Consider the following 22,166-nt stretch of genomic DNA (forward strand, 5'->3'; position numbering starts at 1 on the left):
CTCAACAAGCGACAGCAACAGAAGGAGTTTTACACACTACTGGACTAGACTGGATTACAAACCTTAACAACAACACCGTTCTGGTGCCATTCTATCTGCTTTGACGCACACTGACGCACTAAATATTGTTGTCAATGTAACTTAGTCAGTTTAAAAGTATCAATTAATTTCTCTTTATATTTTTTATCGCGTTTCACGTCGTCATCATTTATTTCGCTAATCATATGTGACATTTTACGATACATACAGTATTGCTGGTACCATGGCTGAAGCAGCCCAGAACCAGATGGTTGAGATCGACCCGGACTTCGAGCCGCTATCCAGACCCCGCTCGTGCACTTGGCCGTTGCCGCGACCGGAGTTCCCCAACCCAGCAGCCGCCGACTCCAACACATCGTCCCCGGCTCCGTCCGTCAAGCAGGAGCCCTCCAGCAACACGGACTTTATCAACAACCTCAGTTTGTTGGAAGAGAATGAGGACTATCCCGATCAGAAACCGCTCATGTGCGGAGATTTCCAGTGCCAAGAGGGCTGTATCCACCAGCAGCAGCAGCAGCAGATCCCGAGTCACCAGCAACAGGTGCCCGTGCTCTCCTCTCCAGTGGCCGCTGCCGCCGCCGCCGCCGCCGCCGCGCAGCGCAAGAGCAGTTCGTCCCGACGCAACGCCTGGGGGAATATGTCGTACGCGGATCTGATCACCAAAGCCATCGAGAGCTCCCCCGAAAAGCGGCTCACTTTGTCTCAGGTCTACGACTGGATGGTGAAAAGCGTCCCTTATTTTAAGGACAAGGGGGACAGTAACAGCTCTGCTGGTTGGAAGGTATTTATCTTTTAATTGTTGGTCTATATACTCACGCGTCGGACGACTATGACCGTTACGTCGCGTCACGGTCCATGAGAACTCGTCTTAGGTGAAATTGGGTCTCATGCATTATAGTCTTTATGGTTTTTGGCACGTTGGCTATTGATTTCTGCTTTTCCATATGGCCTAATTACTGAGATTCAGCACTGATTATGGTGCATCATTCACTTATTGTTTTAGGATTGTCATGTGATTGTCAATAGTCTCCATTCATTGTTGTTTTGGACAGCTGATTGGCTCTCATTACATTCAGAGCATGCTGAGGTGGTGCACTGCAGTCAATAGGTCAAGTGCTGTCCCATGTCATATGACAGGTCCCGAGTAATATGTGTTATGAGATGCCTACTGATAGGGTGGACTTGTAGGATCTTTTCACATTTCCAGGTAACTAGACTCCCTAAAATGAAGTTCAAGAACTAATCCCAAAACCCAGACGAATATAAGACCCTCCATTGCCCAAATTCAGACAAAGTACTTAAGTCCCAGACAAGTTGGTCTGGGGCATTGCCCCCTAGATTTGCCTCAAGCCCCCACAGAAGTTTCTGATGCCCCCAGCCCCCCACCCTGACTGAGAGCAAAACGATCAAGGGGCACTCTGTACCTTTTACTATACAGAAGTAATATATTTCTGTTGCATTTTTTCAATTTCATGCGTTTATTTAAATAGACCTTTAATGTTGGTGGAAAAGCAGATGTTTTTGACGGCTTCACTTAGGGAAGTATTATAATGACAAATGTCTTTGAAATAAAAAGATGGCTAAATTGCACTAATTAAAAAAAGAAATGCATTGAATTAACATTGCTTGCATTTTTAGTGAATGCAATTTTATATGGTTGTATATTTAAGCTGTGAAAATTTCAATTGAAAACATGTCACACAACATTTCTTTCAAAATTCAATAATAAATGTATCAAATGTATATGTTTTTTAGTAATTTTTTTCCTTCAAAATTTTGTTAAACATTTTTTTTTTATCTTCATTATTCAACAAATAATTATTGAATTTTGAATGACGAAATTTTGTGCAAAATGTTTTCACTTGAAATATTCACAGCTTAAATATTCAACCATATGAAATTGCATCCCCAAAAATGCAAGCACTGTTAATGCAATGTGTTATTTTTCAATTAGTGTAATTTAGCTTGCTTTATAGTTTCAAAGACATTTGTCATTAATAAACTTCCATATTCACTTCTCACCTCCAGAAAAGCTGTTCACAATATGAGTTAATGTGCTTATTAAATCATAAAAGGCTATCATTTAATTATATAAATATAAAGCCTGCATGTGCTTCGCACTTCACAGTGAAAAGCCTCTCACAAGCTTCTCTTACTGTTGAAGCACGCAGCTTATGCAGCCTGTAAATCTCAGACTTTTGTGCTTTAATGTTCACACTAGGACATATCACGATTTTAATTTGATTAACTGTATATTTATACATTAATTTCTCCCAAATATGTCAAATTCCACGACAGCCCGCATTTTATAGTTAATTCCGTTTATATGACTGGATTCCATCTGTGTTTTCCACAACGCTCAAAGATCGCATCTTTGTCCAAGAATCAGGCTGTCCCTTTAAGTGACGTTAAATACAAAAAAATACTTTGACATTTTCAATTTTGAATGAATTATCACCTTTAGTACCATAAAGGTCAACTTAAGTCTTGAACCAAGACCCAATTCTAGACCAAGACTTTTGAAACCCGAACAAGGACCAAGACCACATTTATTGGTCTCAAGACCAAAACCACAATATGACGACTCCAGCTCTTGTAGTAGGTATGTTTTAAGGTGTAACCCAACAAAGCATTTCAGGTGACACACAGTATTACGATTCTTCACTACTGGTATGCCTGAACCAACCTGGCAACAGGAGAAACAGGAAAAGAAAACAGTCCTTTCGGAGCCATGGAAACCTTCTCGTTTAGTTGGCCCAAAGTTGCGTTGTTAGGTGTAGCGCCTCATTGCACTGCATGCTATTAATATCCATGGGATTAACTGTCAATACTTCTCTGATGTTTGCCAAGCATGTAAGCATGGCAGTCTACGCATGCAAAGAAAGCTCAGCTCCACCCCACCGGTTTATTGTCTGGGTCTCTGCAACAGCATTCCACAATTGTCATGCTTTTGTACATCTACTGGGAGGTGTATTGATAACTGAAGAGTAGTAGTCCTCTGATGACACATAATTTATTGTATTACAAGCACTGAATGGCTACAGAGCGTTCCCGGCTGTTATCGAAATCACTTGTGATAAACTCAATGTCAGATCAGATTCAGTGTGCGTTCATGTTTTGTTTGTAAAACTGATATGATCTGTGTAATCTTGTTGAATCTGTGAAGTGATTGGATGCTCAGTAGTTCTGACTCATAATAGGACAATGTGTTGTGAGCCACAGGAAGTTTCCAGCAGGAACTGTTAAATTTGAATTTGATGTTGTAAACCATGTGGCGCTGGTGATCATCAGTTTAAGGGTCCATCAGGGCTTTATTTACACATAGCTTTGACCTTAGTATATCTCCTGTTATTGTAAACTAATGTGCTGAAGGGAAGGAGAGGTTGGACATTCAGAAATGATTGCTGTAAGAGTTGTTTTACAGGGATAGTTCTCCCAAAATGTCATCCAAACCCCAATGACTATTCAAATTTTACCTAAAATCTTGACCGTTCTGTTATCAGCCACTTTTCTCCAGGCAATCAGTTCACTTGGGGAAGACATGTGAAAATTACGAAATGGGAGAAAGGCACTTTGCTTTTTTGCCAGCTTTATTCTCTCCAAAGAGAGCATATTGTCACTGAGAGAATAAAAAAACAGAGGGTGAGAAATGTATTAACGCCGCTCTTTGCACGCTCTGATCGTGACAAGTGAATAGATTTGACGTGCTGAATCATCTGGCTAAATTGTCAGTTTGTCAAGCAGAAAAGAGTCTGGGCTTTGCTCCAGAGGATAAAGTAACTCATCTTCTTGACAAAGTAACTTTCGACAGTTAATGTCACCTCCAAAGGGTAAATTCCTGAAGCTATGTAAATGTACTTGGGTCACCTTTTATCCCCTTCTCACGATCCACTGAAACCAGTGTCTTTTACTCTTCTAGAGAGCTTAACATTGAAGTATTTGTGTAACAACTTGTTAGAGCACTTTGCAATTATCAGATGTGTTTAAACACAAACTGAGCATTACCTAAATACCTCAAATTAATACATAAAATTCCTAAGATAATGCCTTTTGTATACCTATTTGTATATATTTTAGATTTGTATTCAATAAAATTATGTAGAAGCATTTACATTAAATAAATAGATTTATTAAATTATAAATTAATATACATTGGTGGCCAAAATTATGAAAAGATGTACAGATTTTGCTCTTATGGAAAGAAATTGGTACTTTTATTCATCAAAGTGGCATTCAACTGATCACAATGTATAGTCAGGACATTAATAACATGAAAAATTACTATTACAATTTAAAAAAATTTTCAGAACTTCTTAAAATACTTCAAGAGTTCTCATCCAAAAATCCTCCATGTGCAGCAATGGCCGCTTTGCAGATCCTTGGCATTCTAGCTGTCAGTTTGTCCAGATACTCAGGTGACATTTCACCACACACTTCCTGTAGCACTTGCCATAAATGTGGCTGTCTTGTCGGGCACTTCTCACACACCTTACCGTCTAGCTGATCCCACAAAAGCTCAATGGGGTTAAGATCCATAACACTCTTTTCCAATTATCTGTTGTCCAATGTCTATGTTTCTTTGCCCACTCTAACCTTTTCTTTTTGTTTTTCTGTTTCAAAAGAGGCTTTTTCTTTTCAAATTGTCCCATAAGACCTGCACCCCTGAGCCTTCTCTTTACTCTTTTACGTGAAACTGGTGTTGAGCGGGTAGAATTCAATGAAGCTGTCAGCTGAGGACATGTTAGGTGTCCATTTCTCAAACTAGAGACTCTGATGTACTTATCATCTTGTTTAGTTGTACTTCTGGGCCTTCCACATCTCTTTCTGTCATTGTTAGAGACAGTTGTCATTTGTCTTTGAAGACTGTAGTGTACATCTTTGTATGAATTCTTCAGTTTTGTTGGCAATTTCAAGCATTGTACAGCCTTCATTCCTCAAAACAATGATTGACTGACAAGTTTCTAGAGAAAGCTGTTTCTTTTTTGCCATTTTTGACCAAATATTGACCTTAAGACATGTCAGTCTGTTACATACTGTGGCAACTCAAAAACTAACACAAAGACAATGTTAAGCTTCATTTAACAAACCAAATAGTTTTCAACTCTGTTTGATATAATGCAAGGGATTTTTCTAGTACTAAATTAGCAAATTAGCATGATTACTCAAGGATGAGGTGTTGGAGTGAAATAGTGATGGTGCTCTTTTTTACATCAGTAATGTTCTGACTATATATTGTGATCAGTTGAATTACATTTTGGGGAATTCAAGTACCAATTTCCTTCCGAAACTGAAAATCTGTACATTATTCCAAATTCTGGTCACCAGTGTATAATATAATGTATATCCTTTCCTCACAAATTCCCTTTATTGGCAGAGAATGTCATTCTGTTACCATGGTACTATGTCCAAAAACATGTTATTTAAATTCTACATGTCCAAAAACATTGTATTTCCATTGTACATATCCGAAAACATGGCATTTCCATTGATGTTATGTCCAAAAACATAGAATTTAATTTGTACTTGGCCAAAAACATGGTATTACCATGTACCATATCCAAAAACATAGTATTACCATGGTACAGTGTCCAAAAATATTAGCATTTTGGTACACTTCTGATATTCCTCCAATTTCTGTAGCCACTTATAGTGTCACAGGGACACTTCTGATATAGCAATGATGGTTATCCATAGAAATGCTGGTATCCATAGAAATAATATTACATTAAGATGTGTATTTATGTCAGCCAGTTTTTAGTGAATGACAAATTCTTAACCTTGTGAGTGAGCAATCTGATCAGCTTGACATAGCTAATCTTTTCTCCGCTGGGCACAAGATTTGCCATCAAGGACATTTATTGAACACATTAATTGCTGGTTTTGATTTAGTATTTGTATTGAGAATTTATATGTCACCAGATTCAAACCTGCATCCCCCACATGAGCACTACAGGTTAATTGGTCAGAGCATGTACTCTAGCCACCAAGCCACGACTACAACCTGGTTTGTGTTTTGCTCAAGTTCTCAACCCACGTTTCTATTCAGGTTTTGCACAATATATAACGATGCACATGAGTTTGATTCTTTATGTAGAGTGGCTTTTCTGTTGTGGTGTAAGTATTATGTATAGTCTAGCTTTGTATATATGCTTGTGGAGTGGTAAACTCGAGTGCTGTTGCATACCTAGGCTCTGAAATGTTACACATGATATGAGCGTTCTGTGTATTTATAAACAAACACGGCTAGATGGTTTGGTTTGATCTGTTCACAGTTGTTACTCTACCTTTTTTCGCTATGAAACTATATGTCACTCTATATACGTTATCTATGAAACATACGTCACACTTGCAGTATCAAAATTTGATGCAGGTTGCAGTCACCAATCACCAGAGCAGTCTTTGATGTCCACTAGTGATGCTCCGATTGATCGGCCGCCGATCATGATCGGCCGATATTGGCTTTAAATAGCTCAATCGGCAACCCCCAAAAGCGCCGATCAAAAAAGCCGATCACGTGATGTAAATAACTCGCGCAACTTTTCTGCATGTGGCACGCGCGGGAACACAATAGCAGAGCAGAGCTGGCTAGACAACAGCAAAATGACTTCTCCTTCTCCCGTCTGGAGGTTTTTCAAAGTGTCAGACAAAGACATAAAATTAGCCATATGCAATACATGTCGTGCTGAAATCCCTCGAGGTGGAATACACCAACGGCATTTTAATACAACCAACATGATTAGGCATCTTCGAACACGCCATACAACAGCTGAATATGCAGAGTATGAGAGACTAAACCAGCTGACGCAAACATCCCCATCCCTCAATCAGCCGACTGTGAGTGATGCCTTTAAACGACGTGAACCATACAGCCAGGATAGTAAGAGATGGAAAGACATCACGTCCAGTATCATGGAATTAATTTGCCTCGACGAACAACCTCTGTCCGTTGTGGAGGATAAAGGGTTCCGTCGCCTGCTAACCTGCCTTGATCCACGATACGACCCCCCAGGCAGGAAATATCTAACTGATGTGTGTCTCCCCGCGTTGTACAAATCCGTGCACACACACATTGACAAGCTTCTGAATGATAGCGTACATATTAGCTTCACAAGCGATATATGGAGTGCAGACGCCTGTCCAATGTCCCTGCTAAGCTTAACAGTGCACTTTATTGACTCAAACTTCAAAAGACACAACATTGTGCTACACTGTCAGGATTTCACAGGGTCACATTCTGCGGAGGCTTTGGTGAACGCATTTAGCGGCATGTTTCAGTCATGGGGATCCAAAAAGAGAAAATCCACGCAATTCTAACCGACAACGCCAAAAACATGCAGAAAGCATGAAAAAATGCAGAGATGCTCATAGTCATCAAGAGAAACTTGCCTTTAGTTTATGATTGAGACCTGAATGATTTTGTACTTTGTGAGGCCAAGCAAGTTTTTGTTTGAAACATTTTGTGGCCAATTGTTTAATTTTATTACATTAAAAAACACTACATTTTACAAGTAGCCTGGGCCTAAATGTGACCTCATCCTATCCCAAGTTCATGTGGGTTGGTAACTATCTGCTTGGCCTCCTTTTGTTTCTCTGCCTTGTTATTTATGAAGGATGGCATTGGCTTATAGTAGCTAATCTAGCTATACATTATTTTATTTTTTGGATCTGATGTAGTTAGTTCCTCAACTACATCCATTGTAGTCTGCCTGACCCCTCTTTGTTTTGAAAAATGTTACTCTGCCTTATTTGGAAAAGATGGCATACAGTAGCCTTATGTTATCTTGTTTTCTAACTACAATCAAATAAACATTGGTGGTTCTTTAAGATTTTCTTGACTCTAGCATATTTCTACTGATAAAAGATTCCCATTCCCCTGCCATTCTGTGATCGGCAGTGATCGGCAATCGGCAGATCATGATTTTGGTGATCGGTAATCGGTGATCGGCCCCAAAAATGCTGATCGGAGCGTCACTAATGTCCACCATCGATTTTCCTGTCCTGTAGTATGTCACACTTTTCTCTTGTGATAAACCCTCCTCCAATTGAGTTTTTTTAAAACCTTTTTCAAAACAAAGACTTCAGGCCACCAGGTCAAATCACACTGGCCATATTACAAACAGTTGGGTTCAGTAATACTAACTTGGTGGATCCAGTGATGTGGGTTTTTCAGTAGTCAATACCGCTACTATTAGAGAGGGGAATCGTAAACAATTGAACTATTTCGGTTCCGATTTTAATTCCTTTTATCTATTCCGGTAGACTTTTGAGGAAGAAATATTTTGGAAATAAGAAATGCAACTCTAATTGTTTTAATGACTTTATCTGTAACCAAATGATGAGATAATTTAATATTTAACCGAATAGATTCTGCCTTTGATTATTCCATAATGTTTTTATAGTAATTTTTAAAGTAAACCCAGAGGGTAAGCTATTTGCATAAGGTGTGTGTGACCTCTTTTTGATGAAATTTTGCCAATTTCATCATCTTCAGCTGATGTTTGACTCCACTGAAAGACTTCTGACGGTCCACGCTCTAGCTCAGAAGGTGGCGGTAATGCTCCATAAGCTGGATTGCCAACCGCCAATAAGCATCACAAGAAGAAGAAACACTTTTTTGCCTGTGACAGTGCTATGAATCATGAAAAAACATTTAACCAAACAGTACTTAAAGGGTAACTAAACCCTAAACCAACTTTTTTTAGTTAATGATCTGTAAGCATGGGGCTTTATTAGTACTGGTCATTGATTCAAGTAATTTTTTTGACATTTGTGTATAAAGTGTTTTAATTCTACAATATATGGTGTAAAAACGTCTGAGTGCTGCCCTCTTCAGGTTGAACGGTGGGTACTGCAGTTGAATTTTCCTATTGGCTGTTGCGGTACCGTGGACGTAGCGGTGACAGCTGACGTAAGCAGGTTCCAGCTCACCACGCCAGATTCATGTACATGTCGTCTTGCGACCGTGTGAGGAATAATAATAACATAGAGTCTGACAGCAGCTGTCAATTAATCCGTCACTACGAGTCTCAGGTGCCACACCCCGCTCAGCCCCGCACTCGGTTCGTTCCCTCTATCCCCGCCGGGGTCTGCCCACTTTTCCTGCATTTTCAAATATTTCTAGTGGGTGGAGTCAGACTCTGAGCAGGTGTTTAGTTACCCTTTAAATAAACAGCAATGGAGTTGTTGTTGTATTCAGTCGATAGATTTATTGCATTGTCAGTGCTGTCTTGTTCGGAACACAACAATATCATATTAGCCAGATAGCTTGTTAGCAGCTACCAAGCCTCAATACTCATATCCTTTAGCAGCTAACCTGCTAATACTTCCTAACAGACTGATTTTATGACTAAAATATAAAAAATGACTCAAAAGTTTATCATCGATATCAAAAATATTTTGGTTCAATAAATATTGATATCGTTTTATCGCCAGCCCTAAGCTAACATTTCTGTTAATCGGCCAAGCATGCCTAGTTATCAGCTGATGCTGTGATCACTAAACTGTTTTATTCGATTGGCCGATATATCGGTTTGTTAATAATATTATGTTATTGTTAGGCCTGCAGGGAATCTGCACCTGCAAGTTTTACATATTTCAGAACAATTTGAATGGCCCTCCCCACTGTATGTTTGTTTATTAAATTTTATTGGCTAATATGAACATGCATTAAGCTAACAACAAGAGCACAGGACTCTCAGTTCTGTTTTACACATTTTACAGTGCATTTCACTGAATTCTGCATTTTAATTTTCACCCAAAATCAATTTCTAGCTTTGACATTTTTGACATTTATTAAATTTTCTTTGAAGAAACATGTTGAATTTGTAAAACAAATTCCATAACATCTGCTGCGATGTTATGGTAATTTTCTTGTCACTGCCACTTTATTACTGTGAACAAGAGCAGTTAATTCCTTAAAGAGATGAGAACATTAGCTCTGGCACCATGATTCCAAGAATCAGATATTTTAGGCAGAGGAGATCTGTGTAGAATATCTGTGTTGTGCTGATTACCCCATCCCAGCGGGAGCTTCATGAACAATTGTACTTCAGTATGAAGGATACTTGTATTTGTCCAACAGCTCTTCACTCCCCTCACAATTTTCCCCTACCTGTATCCTGAAAACAGCTTTTCTTCCAGCAATTTGTTTGTGCCCGCTACACTTAATCAGATATGACTCGGCACAAACTGGGTTGTCGGTTGTTCTTTTTTAACTGCGAAAGCCATGCGAGCCAGCACTCAAAGATAGAGCACTCCTCAGTCATTCCTCGAGGCTGTGACTGGCTGATGCGCTCTCTCGCTGGAGTTCAGATAAGGCAACACTCATTAAAGATTGCATAATGAAATGTTTACTGGAATCCGAGCGCTTTGGGCCAAAGTCTGGTGCCACTTGTTAGACAGTGAATCTCTTGCAGTGGACGGGGCCTCTCTCATGCACTAATGTGACTTGTAAACTCAGACCCAACAAACAGATGTATTTTTAGAGGGCAGGTGGATATGAAATTTGGGGGTACATTCCAGTCTGGGCCCTTTAAAAGCTGTATTGTGTAATTTGTGTGTGCCACTAGAGCCACCTAACGGAATTGGGTGATTCTCATGAAAATATCCTGGTCATATTATATGAAGCCTTTTCTGGTATTACCATAAGCAGTTGCTGACATACACATTTGTTTTTATAAATTTAAACAAGTGAAAATGAAAGGCAGTACTAAGGGAGCACTATCATGTTTTATTAGGATTATGCATTAACACTTCATAAGTGTTCATAAGAACTAATTACACTTGCAAACACAACAATGACTAAAGGTTTGGATAGCATGCAGACATGATTTTAGTTATGAGATTTCACAGGATGAGTTTCATTCTGTGCCATTTGAGTCATTATTGAGTCTGTGTCCTGTACTTGGTGCCATCTCCTGGTGGCCATATGTAATTAGAGTTATTGATCACATGATTCTCTAACCACTGGTTAGAGCAACCTGAGCTCAATCTGATTGGTTTAACGTTCTATGACCCTACAGCATTTCCAATGGCATCATCTTATCCGGAAAAGCTAACGTGTTCGTGCGGATTATCCAATGATCTATATACATCTTTGTGTGTGGGCTTGTTTTTAAGATAACTGCATCCTCTTAGTATGTGGTATTTTATGTTCTGTTTATTTTTTTTGACGTTATAAGTGAAAACGTGGCATATGAGCAACCCCTGTTCGCATGAAACATGTATGTCAAAAACATATACTTAGCTATGACTCGCTTTATTTTTTTTTGTCTGTGAGTGAAACAAATAGGTTGTTTGTATTCTACTCTTTGAGAGCTTTCCAACAACATATGACGCATGGTTGTTTGATGTTTGCAATGTTTTTACCGATTACAAAAATATGTATAGTGCAATATTTTATTTTTTATAAATGATCAAAACAGAATACTTCTGATTTGTCTGCAAATTTCAAAGCACTTGTTCAGTTTTGGTCATAATGCCTACATGCATTGTGAAGTAGAGCTTCTAAACTTTTAAACGATACTTATTTTGCGTATGTCAAAACTGTAGTTAGTAATATATATATATTTTTTCTCATGGTCCCATCCAAGCTTAAAGTTTTAGTGGCCCCAAAATAGGCTTCATTCTGTACCTTAATATCGTAATACCGTGATGTTTTTTGTGATGGTTATCATACAGTGAAAATACCATTACACCCCTAGCTGAATCACTATTCCTGGCATGCGAGTGGTAGCCATCTTCGAAAATATGTGTGTGTATGCAAGTGCATATGTGCGTGAAGGTGTTGTGTGTGTTGTGAGAAACACTGCAGTTCTGTTGTGCTTTCTGAAGGTGTGCATTGTTAGAAAGCCTACACACTGCTTTGGTTAGCTTAAGACTGTTTAAGGCCTTGAAAAACAAAATAAGTGAATTCGCATAACATACATTATTTTCATGGAAATTAACGAGTCTACTAACCTAGCCCTGCATTTCTATATAGCTTACCATCTATGACCTCAGACTAGAGTAAGAGAAGGACGTAGAGCAGAGGTCATGGAACACTTAAAAATATTGTAAAAATATATATATATATATATATATATATATATATATATATATATATATATATATATATATATATGAAGAATACCCCATATGAAAAAAAATGGTGTATGTATTTTTTGTACCTTTCCATAAACAAACCACTCATGGAGAACAAGGAATCAAACAAGAGCAATGTTTTGGTATTATTCAAGGGCTGTGGCTTCCAAGACACATAGTAGCTAGTGTTGATGCTGCTCTCTTGCAAATGTTTCATGTTGTATTGTCCAGAATTATTAGATTCAAACAATATATCATCATTATAGGATTTGTTCTCAATAGCTACCCATTTTTTGGTGGGGAGGAGAGACATCAGGGCACTTTTATCAGATGCTGAGGCGTTAATAAACCCCCCTCAAAGTTTAATAACAGTTGTTCTTTATTTATTTCTCAACAATGATCTTGTGTTTACCAGCTCAGCCAATCAGATGAGGCTGTGTATTTTGAGCCACGTTACATAGCGATCCAAGCTCTCTTACCTCTGATGTAAGAGTGCACTGTGGTAAACCGTTCCAAGTAGGACATGGCAGGCAAGTGCACAGCAGACCATTAAAGCTGCGTGCAGAACTGGTGGACGTGTCAAAGGCTGGAGGTTGGGGAAAGTATTTTGGGGCTTGGCAGACCCAGCGGGGTTAGCATGCCTCTCCCAACTCCCTCCTGCGACCATCTGCCTGTAGGGTGACATGGTGTTGTAAGCGTCCTCACTGTGGCCTGAACACGCTGATATCTTGGTGGACCGTTGGCCTCTGGCCAGGGACGGAACATCTCATTCTCATGAATCAGTTTAGGAGAGCAGGGGATTGCATGAGGGAACAGGCCACATGCTGGCAAAGCTGCTGTCTGGGTTGCAACATACTCCCTCAAAACTTAAATACAAGGAGAAATATTGTATTTTAACATTTGGGCCAGAGGATGTGAGCAGAGCAGAGTGGAATCGGAGAGCGGAGTTGTGTGATTTTGCCAGGAGCAAGGAGCATTTTTTTTGTAGGAATAATTCACACAAAAATACAAATTCTGTCATAATTTACTCACCCTTATGTCATTCCAACCCTGTATGACACTAAAGGAGATATTTCATTGAATATGCTGAGCTGTCTTTTCAATATAGTGGAAGTTGATCACTTTTTAGAGCTCTGTTCCTGTTTGGTGATGCCAAACTACAGTCGGTGCTAGCCAGATATCACTTCAGTTTTTTATGATGGACTTCAGAGGATGAACTGATGCCAACACCAAGACATCAGATATTTCATATACCACTGCCTGAACCTTGAATGTAGGATGAACCCCACCAAACCTCACCAAAATGACCTGCCGATTGAACTGTGATGCACCTTATTGATCTTTGCCTGCATCACCTTTGTCTATTGATGGACTACACTCTTAAAATGTAATACATAGACTATCATTTAATTGCCAACAAAAGCCTTCATCAGCCAACTAACAAAGGACAATACATCTATATGAACTTCTGGAGTCAATCAAGGATGAACTTTAAAGACATTAGTCATTAATCTTACAGTTAATAAAAATCTTTGTTTATACACTGTCCCTTAATACTTACTTAGTTTACTCATTTTAAACCATGACTTGCACTGCACACAAATAACTAATACTGGCATTATATTAATGATGTTAGCCAGAGAGTAACTGGCCCCCACAGTGAGTCTGGTTTCTCCCAAGGTTATTTTTCTCTAAATACAATTATTATTTAATTATTTAATTTCTATATACAGTTTACAATCATATTTAATCAAACTACACAATGATGACTCTAAGACTTTATAGATATCACAGTTAAATATTTTGTTAATGCATGATTTTCTGTTAAGCTGCTTTGAAATGACATGTGTTGTGAAAAGCATTAAATAAATAATAATGATGACTTTAAAGAAAATAAAAACACCTAAAAGTATTAGGGCTGGGTGATATGACTATAAATATTGTGGTGACGATATAAAGTATCAATCGATAGAGATCTTCAAACTGTGTGGTGTAACAATAATCACTCGTGGTAATACAAGCAATCTGGTTTACCACCTCAAAATGAAGCAAGCTAAAAAATATTATGAAAGCCAAAAGATGAGATCTGCATTAATGAATTAATTTTATTTTTGCAAGAAGTGTTTTTTTATTTAATATTTATTTATTTTCTGTTAGAAATTGTATTTTCATTGGGTATTTTGGACTTATTATTTTCTTTATAATAATAATAATAATATTGGTCGACAGCATGCTATTACAATATGGTTATTTAATATATTAACCAATTTTTACTACAAAAAATTTTACTTCTCATATTGCGATATATCATTTATTGTTTAATTGCATAATTTCTACTATTTACATTGATTTGTTGAACACGTGCTAAAACCAATACTGTCTCTTTAACAAACCTTTAATCCATCCATCCATCCATCCATCCATCCATCCATCCATCCATCCATCCATCCATCCATCCATCCATAGCCTATTCAAAATACCAAAGAATCACATGATCATCATACTAATACATTGCTTTCGCAAATGTATGGAGATTGCTTAAACATAATTTAATTTAATACATGTTGTGCTCAGGAGTATTTACTTAGTATTTAGAAAAGAAAAAAAAGCATTTGAAGGAACTTAACAGTGGAGCAGTTACTAGGTGTAAAAATATACAGCGAATGTTCGAGCAAGGAGTGGAAAATGGAAATCCAGAGTGGAGTGATTACAGAATGCTTTGAGTCGGGAGGGGAAATTGCTGCCGCTGGAATCCTCTCATATACTCTGATTTTGACATGACGTGTTTTGGACTTTTTCACCACTGATTATATGTTCTAATAGCAATGTAGAAGTGTGGTGCCTTGAGCTATCACCACTCACAGCTTTCACAGTTGTTTTGTATCGCAGTAGGTGAACGCGGCACCAGCGAAAGATGATTACTGGGGTTGTGCATGCAGTCTGGTGTAAGCTCATCTATCAACTCAACACTGTCCTGAAAGGGGTCATATAATGGAAAACCAGATTTTTTTCTTAGTCTTTTGAAATAAAGTTTAATGAGCTCTAGACGTAGATGTTCACAATCCAAAACTTCCTACACAGTCAACTTAGATGGTTTATTAAAACTAAGCAGGTGATTCTCCTGAAAACTGTCAAGAAAATAACATGGTCCTATTTTAGTAACCAATTAAAACCACTTGCCTAATATTGTGTAGGTCCCCAACATGCCACCAAAATAGCACCAACCCGCATCTCAGAATAGCATTCTGAGACGATATTCTTCTCACCACTCAATTGTTACCGTATACTTTGTCAGTTCGAACCAGTCTGACCATTCTCTGTTGACCTTTCTCATCAACAAGGCATTCCCATCTGCAGAACTGCCGCTCACTGGATGTTTTTTGTTTTTTGCATCATTCTGCGTAAACTCTAGAGACTGTAGTTTGTGAAAATCCCAGGAGATCAGCAGTTACAGAAATACTCAAACCAGCTCATCCAGCACTAGCAATCATGCCATGGTCGAAATCACTGAGATAAAATTTTTTCCCCATTCTGTTGGTTTATGTGAATATTAACTGAATCTCCTGACCCGTATTTGAATGATTTTATTCACTGCACTGCTGCCACACGATTGGCTGATTAGATAATTACATGGATGATTGTTGGTGTCAGACGGCCTGGATTGAGTATTTCTGTAACTGCTGATCTCCTGGGATTTTCAAACACAACAGTCTCTAGAATTTACTCTTAAAGGTGCCAAAAACAAAAAACATCCAGTGAGCGGCAGTTCTGTGGACGGAAAAGACTTGTTGATGAGAGAGGTCAATTAGCGGAAATGTCATTTTCGTGGTGCCTGACAGACTGGCCCTCACAATTTCGATGAGGGGTGTAACGGTTCACTCATCTAACGATTCGGTTCACGATACTCACAGTTCGGTTAATTTCACGATTCTTTAAACTAAGCCTGAATCAAGAAAAGTTAATATTGAAAGTTTTTATTATTATTATTACTTTTTAGACATATGCAAAACAGCTTGTTTTCTTTCAAAATTTAGCTAAAAATACAGTTCTTAAAAGTGCAATATGATCAATCAGATGCACTAGGACTAAAAAACGCCCAGAACAGGTCCATGGTGACACCAAATGGAAATAAATATTAGCTAATAATTCTGCTTATTGAAAATATGGAATCATGTTAGATACATATGCTGTTCAATGCTTACACACTGTCACTGATTACAAATATTTTTGTATATTTTATATTAAAAATTTTCTAAAATAGGATTGTCTCTGATTACATCTAAATATGCTTTTCAAAAACAGACATGACATTAGTATTATATTCCCCCATAGCGTTATTATACATGATATTCAGCATTATATATAGTAGATTAATGTGGCACTCTCATTAAACCTCTGTAAACTTACATTTTCTCTTGCGCTGTCAGAGCAGGTCACTCTTGCGCTTCAAACAGACATTCGATGCCTCGCACTGAAAAGGCGCTTTTCTCTCTCGCTCCTGGTTTCATTTTCTTCCGAACTCATCGTATAACATCTGTGGCTGCTAGTGTGCAACCATATTTTAGAGCTCCTTGTGCCAGTGAAGCGATTTCCATTTGTATGCCCACGTTATGTAGGCTAAGGATGTCACATGTATTGGATAGAACAGACGCTAAAATAATTGTAATTTTGTACTCTTTTAATAAAAAAAAAATAAAAAAAACATCACATCTCCATGATGCGCATTCTCACACTTTGGAACCGCGATGCACCATGCCACGATAAGCCGCTACACTCTTAATTTTGATAGATTTACACCTCGCATCCACAATAGAACATTGTTTTCCATCACCAAAAACAGAGCGTTTTGAAAACATTCACGATCACCTCATACTTTGTTTTCAGTTTCCTAACGTCATCGTTATTCAGACTTTTCAAATGAAAATGGGTTAAGGCCGAAACTCTACGCAAGTACGTGAATGCAGATGCGAGCGCTTGACCACCGCATTGACAACATGTTGTCCAGTTGATCATGGTTATAGTGCGTTCTTGCGTTACTGTGGCGGGAACAAATCTCAATACTCAAGGGGGCGATAGAGTTACCTTCAAACGTCTGTGCCATTAAACTGGATGTGTTATTATTCTGGTAAGTTGCTATAATTACATTGAATTTAACTTACTTGCTCAGCAATATTTTCTTCAAAATGTTGCTCCACGATGACAGAAGTTGAGTTGAAAGAGTAAACTCACGGTAGAAGTGAGTGCATCACACTAATCTCGATGCAGCGTCCATTGCGGCAAACGTTGATAATGCAGCGCATAGTTACGTTAAGTTATGTATTGCACTGACACATTTCAAAATGCAATGACGCATGAAATCGAGCTTGCATTACAAGATGCGTCTGCATTCACATACTTGTGTAGAGTACGTGTCCGCCCTTAGTGTGTATGTTGCCTTAAAAATGCAGTCAAAATATTTACATGTAAACATACTGTAGCTTTCAAAACCGACACAATTTTATACTTTTTGTCAGTTTATATTCAAGTTCTATTTTGTGTAAGTAGGTTAGGGTAACATTATACATAATAGAACATTATAGAAATATGTGCATAGGTGCGAAGTACTGAGCCACGATGAAAAGAAAATCGTTGTGTGCACTTTGATGTTAGAAATTATGTTTAGTCACAAAGCAGTGCTCCTCTAAAAGATTGAGAATCACGTCACATTTCCTGTAAGAACGAAGAGCTTCATCGGCTTGCAGAGTGACAGGTGAGAGAGAGAGACACTAATAGCAGTGACGGATGGGCCCACCCAGACTGATCAGAGGGGCCACTATTCAACGAGTTACACTTTGTCTTGTTTTTGTGTCATTTTGAGCGTGTAAGTGAACAAGAGAGAGAAATATGCGTCTTGATGCTAGTATTAGTGTGCGACTACATTGTGGCCGTCACTTTTATGAGTCCGCTGGCTGCCAAGGCCCCAAACCGCAGGAATTACCCTCTCCACTGTTGTGCAACTCCTGCCCTAAAGTGATTATACGTGGTGCCTGACAGACTGGCCCTCTATAATGACACATAGACACACAGTGCCCAGCTCGCGTTCACCCAAACACACACTTTCATACACAAACATACCCTTAAAACATAATATTGACTTTGATACACACCGCAGCCGACTTCCGTGGTGAGTAAACCACAAATAAAAGTGAATTGAGTATTTAATCTTTATTTTGTTGCATGACTTCTGGGGAAGATTTTTTTCTTTTGACATAAATTACATTTACTGTATGTCCACTGTTGCATATGTCTTCTTTGTTTGCCTATAGAGGGCTTGTGTAACTGGTTAGCTCATTTTAAAGGAATAGTTCACACAAAAATGAACATTCTGTCATCATTTACTCGCACTCATGTTATTCTAAAACCTGCATAAAGTTCTTCTGTGAAACACAAAAAGAGAAACTTTGTACGATTGAGCTAGTTGCTCTTTTCCATGAATTTACAACGAGTAGGGACTGAAGCTTTCAAGCTTAAAAAAGGATGCAAATACACCATATAAGTAGCATAAAATGCTTGGGCTATATTTAAAGTCTTCTAATTTCTGTGATAGTTTTGTGTGTAAAACAGAGCAAAGTCTTAAATCTTTATTCACTGATAATCTTCTAAAAATCAAACGTCAAGATGGCTTCAGAAGCTTTGGAATATAGAGCACAAGTTTCTGTATACAGACTATGTTTATGGTACTTTTTTGGCATTATGGAGCTTAACAGCCCCGGTTCTCATTCACTTTCATAAACATTATTCCAAAATTCACCCTCTGTGTTCCACAGATGAGAGAAAGTCATACAGGGTTTGAATGAAATGGGATGAGTAAATAATGACAGAATGATACATTTTGGCTGAACTATCCCTTTTTGACTTGTAAATACAACCTGTTTTTGTTGGCTCTTTTGAGTTCTGTGTGTGTGTGTGGCGGCTGTTTTTGTGATCGTGAATTCCTGGGATAAGGCCAAGCCAGTTGGGCAGATTAAACGTGTGCCCACATGTGCGCTTCGTTTTGTTTCAATGAATCATTCATGTCGTGTTGGCCTGCCGACTCACAGAGGTTGAACACGCTAGAGTGAAAACAATTGGCGCGAGTTTTAAGCCATTCTGTTTTGTTTTCATTCTGCTTGCTTGCTTTGTGTTGTTCATGTTTTCGTGACCAAGATTTCCATGGGACAGTCCATTCCTTTCGCAGGTGCTGGGTTTCTGTGACTCATATGAAACTTGGAGAGAAAAGCAGGAATGACCTCTCAATGGAATTTGTCTGTAGATGTTGCCTTTAATATAATAATCATTTTGCATTCAATATTGACTATAATCAGTTATACTATATACAATGTATAATTGTAAAATAAATATGAGTACATTATAATAATATAATATATATTATTAGATAATATTAATTATATTAATATTATATATTATTTATAATATACATTTATTAAATTATTATATTCTAAAATATACACTGGCGGCCAAAAGTTTTGAGTAATGTACAGATTTTGCTCTTATGGAAAGAAATTGGTACTTTTATTCACCAAAGTGGCATTCAACTGATCACAATGTATAGTCAAAACATTAATAACATGAAAAATTACTATTACAATTTGAAAAAGAATTCATATGCTCTCATCCAAAAATCCTCCTCATGCAGCAATGACAGCTTTGCAGATCCTTGGCATTCTAGCTGTTATTTTGTCCAGATACTCAGGTGACATTTCACCACACACTTCCTGTAGCACTTGCCATAGATGTGGTTGTCTTGTCGGGCACTTCTCACACACCTTACCATCTAGCTGATCCCACAAAAGCTCAATGGGGTTAAGATCCATAACACTCTTTTCCAATTATCTGTTGTCCAATGTCTGTTTCTTTGCCCGCTCTAACATTTTCTTTTTCTGTTTCAAAAGTGTCTTTTTCTTTGCAATTCTTCCCATAAGGCCTGTACCCCTGAGCCTTCTCTTTACTGTTGTACATGAAACTGGTGTTGAGCGGGTAGAATTCAATGAAGCTGTCAGTGGAGGACATGTGAGGCATCTATTTCTCAAACTAGAGACTAGAGATGTACTTATCCTCATTTAGTTGTACATCTGGACTTCCACATCTCTTTCTGTCCTTGTTTGAGCCAGTTGTCCTTTGTCTTTGAAGACTGTAGTGTACACCTTTGTATGAAATCTTTTTCAAAACAATTATTGACTGAAAAGTGTCTAGAGAAAGCTGTTTCTTTTTTGCCATTTTTGACCTAATATATTTACCTTAAGACATGTCAGTCTGTTACATACTGTGGCAACTCAAAAACAAACACAAAGACAATGTTAAGCTTCATTTAACAAACCAAATAGATTTCAGCAGTGTTTGATATAATGGCAAGTGATTTTCTAGTACCAAATTAGCAATGACATCTCTCATCAACAAAGATACTTTTATCTTGTTTTTTTAATGATAAAAAAATAAAATTAAATAAAAATAGATAAAGTCTACTGTTGAAATGACTAAAAAGATTATTTGGACTTGATGGGGACTGACTTCATACATCCACTAAAAATGACTTCAGACTAGTTGTTTAAAAGCCATTGCATAAAGTTACAGATAGCACTTACCGGTAGTTTGAAATGTTGTTATCTAATGCAATGACATTCAAACATTTGAAGTTTAGCTAAAGTGCCCAAATACATTTGATAATAGTGACCCCAAAAAGTATTAGGCATTATGAAATATAAGACAGCTCTGGTTTGCCTGCTGTAGTACAGCTCAGATTGAAGCAAGATAATTAAAGAAAACCTTTGCATCCTGTTTCCACCTTAGTCACGAGTTACCCATCAGTTGAAGTTCTCCTCAACTTTAACAGGAAATGATCACTTTGAAGAAAGCCGAGGGTACGTGGCAGTGCGTTGGTGGTGATGTCACCACTGAAGGAGAGAGGACTGACTCTTCCTCTTCTCCTGTTTCCTCTCTATCACCCCTTCATTCACAGCATCCTGTCATCCTTCCCTTTCTCAACCTCTTTCCTCTTCCACATTCTCTGTCTCCCCCAAGGAACTGTCGGAATGTTACAGCCGTCACAGTGGAATTTGCATGATTGGGCTTTTGGCTGATGTCTTGTGAAAGCCAGGCGGGATCGAATTTAATTAGATCTGGCCTCTGATCTGCACATGTCTTGACTTGATCTGAAGCATAACCTCTTATCTTGCTTTTGTTACTACAAATCATTGCATTTATACACTAAAACCCTTTATACACTCTTGATTAACAAATGTTCAATCGCATTAGAAACACTACGTAAACTTTATGGGTGAAGCTCCACAAAACATTTACAGGTCACACACACACACACACACACATATATATATATATATATATAGTCACAGTTAAGATATAATTTCATATTGTTTTCTAAAGGTATGTTGTACAAAGTATTGTGCTTTACTAAACAAAAAAAGAATGGCATTAAACCCCAAATCAGATTAATCAGCATCCTTGATTTTACCATTGTGAGGTCATTTCCTCAGATCACTTCCTATTGCTTAAAATCAGCATTCTTCTTTCGTCACTGTATGCCTCCATCCGACTGCTCATTCAATGCCCTAAATTCCCCTTTGGTAAATAGTTCACATTCTTAGACCATTCACTACTCTAATACTTCTACATCTTATGGGTGCGGCCCATAAGATGATTCACAGTCGTACTGTAAATGTGACAGATTCACTCATACAGCAGGCATCTGCTATGATTTCACAAATAAGACATATCTATTCAAAACAAAACACGTGTTAAGTAATTTGTTAGCGTCTTTTTCCCCATTTACTCACCCTCATGTGACTATTTTTCTTCTTGAGGTCAACTGTTATTGGATTTTGCTGATACGATAACTAAGGTGATGGAAAAGGTTGATTAATTGGCCAATAGCTTTTAAAATCAATTAATTGAATGTTACAAAATGTTATTAGTCTTTTCTTACTGTAATGGACACAGATATAGGGGCAACAAGAGTCCAACATTTATAAAATCCCAGATTTAGTCTATTG

At 38.0% G+C, this 22,166-nt stretch overlaps 1 protein-coding gene across 1 annotated transcript in view; it reads left to right on the top strand.

Moving 5' to 3' along the window:
• The window catches only part of LOC127629901 (forkhead box protein O1-A-like), a 59,357-nt gene continuing 37,191 nt past the window's right edge, over nt 1-22,166 (top strand). The window contains exon 1 of the mRNA XM_052107202.1: nt 1-820. Coding sequence (XP_051963162.1) covers nt 263-820 — 558 coding nt within the window. The 5' untranslated portion in view covers nt 1-262. The remainder of the gene's footprint in view (nt 821-22,166) is intronic.

Source organism: Xyrauchen texanus, chromosome 36 (assembly GCF_025860055.1).
Source record: "Xyrauchen texanus isolate HMW12.3.18 chromosome 36, RBS_HiC_50CHRs, whole genome shotgun sequence".
NCBI lineage: Eukaryota > Metazoa > Chordata > Actinopteri > Cypriniformes > Catostomidae > Xyrauchen > Xyrauchen texanus.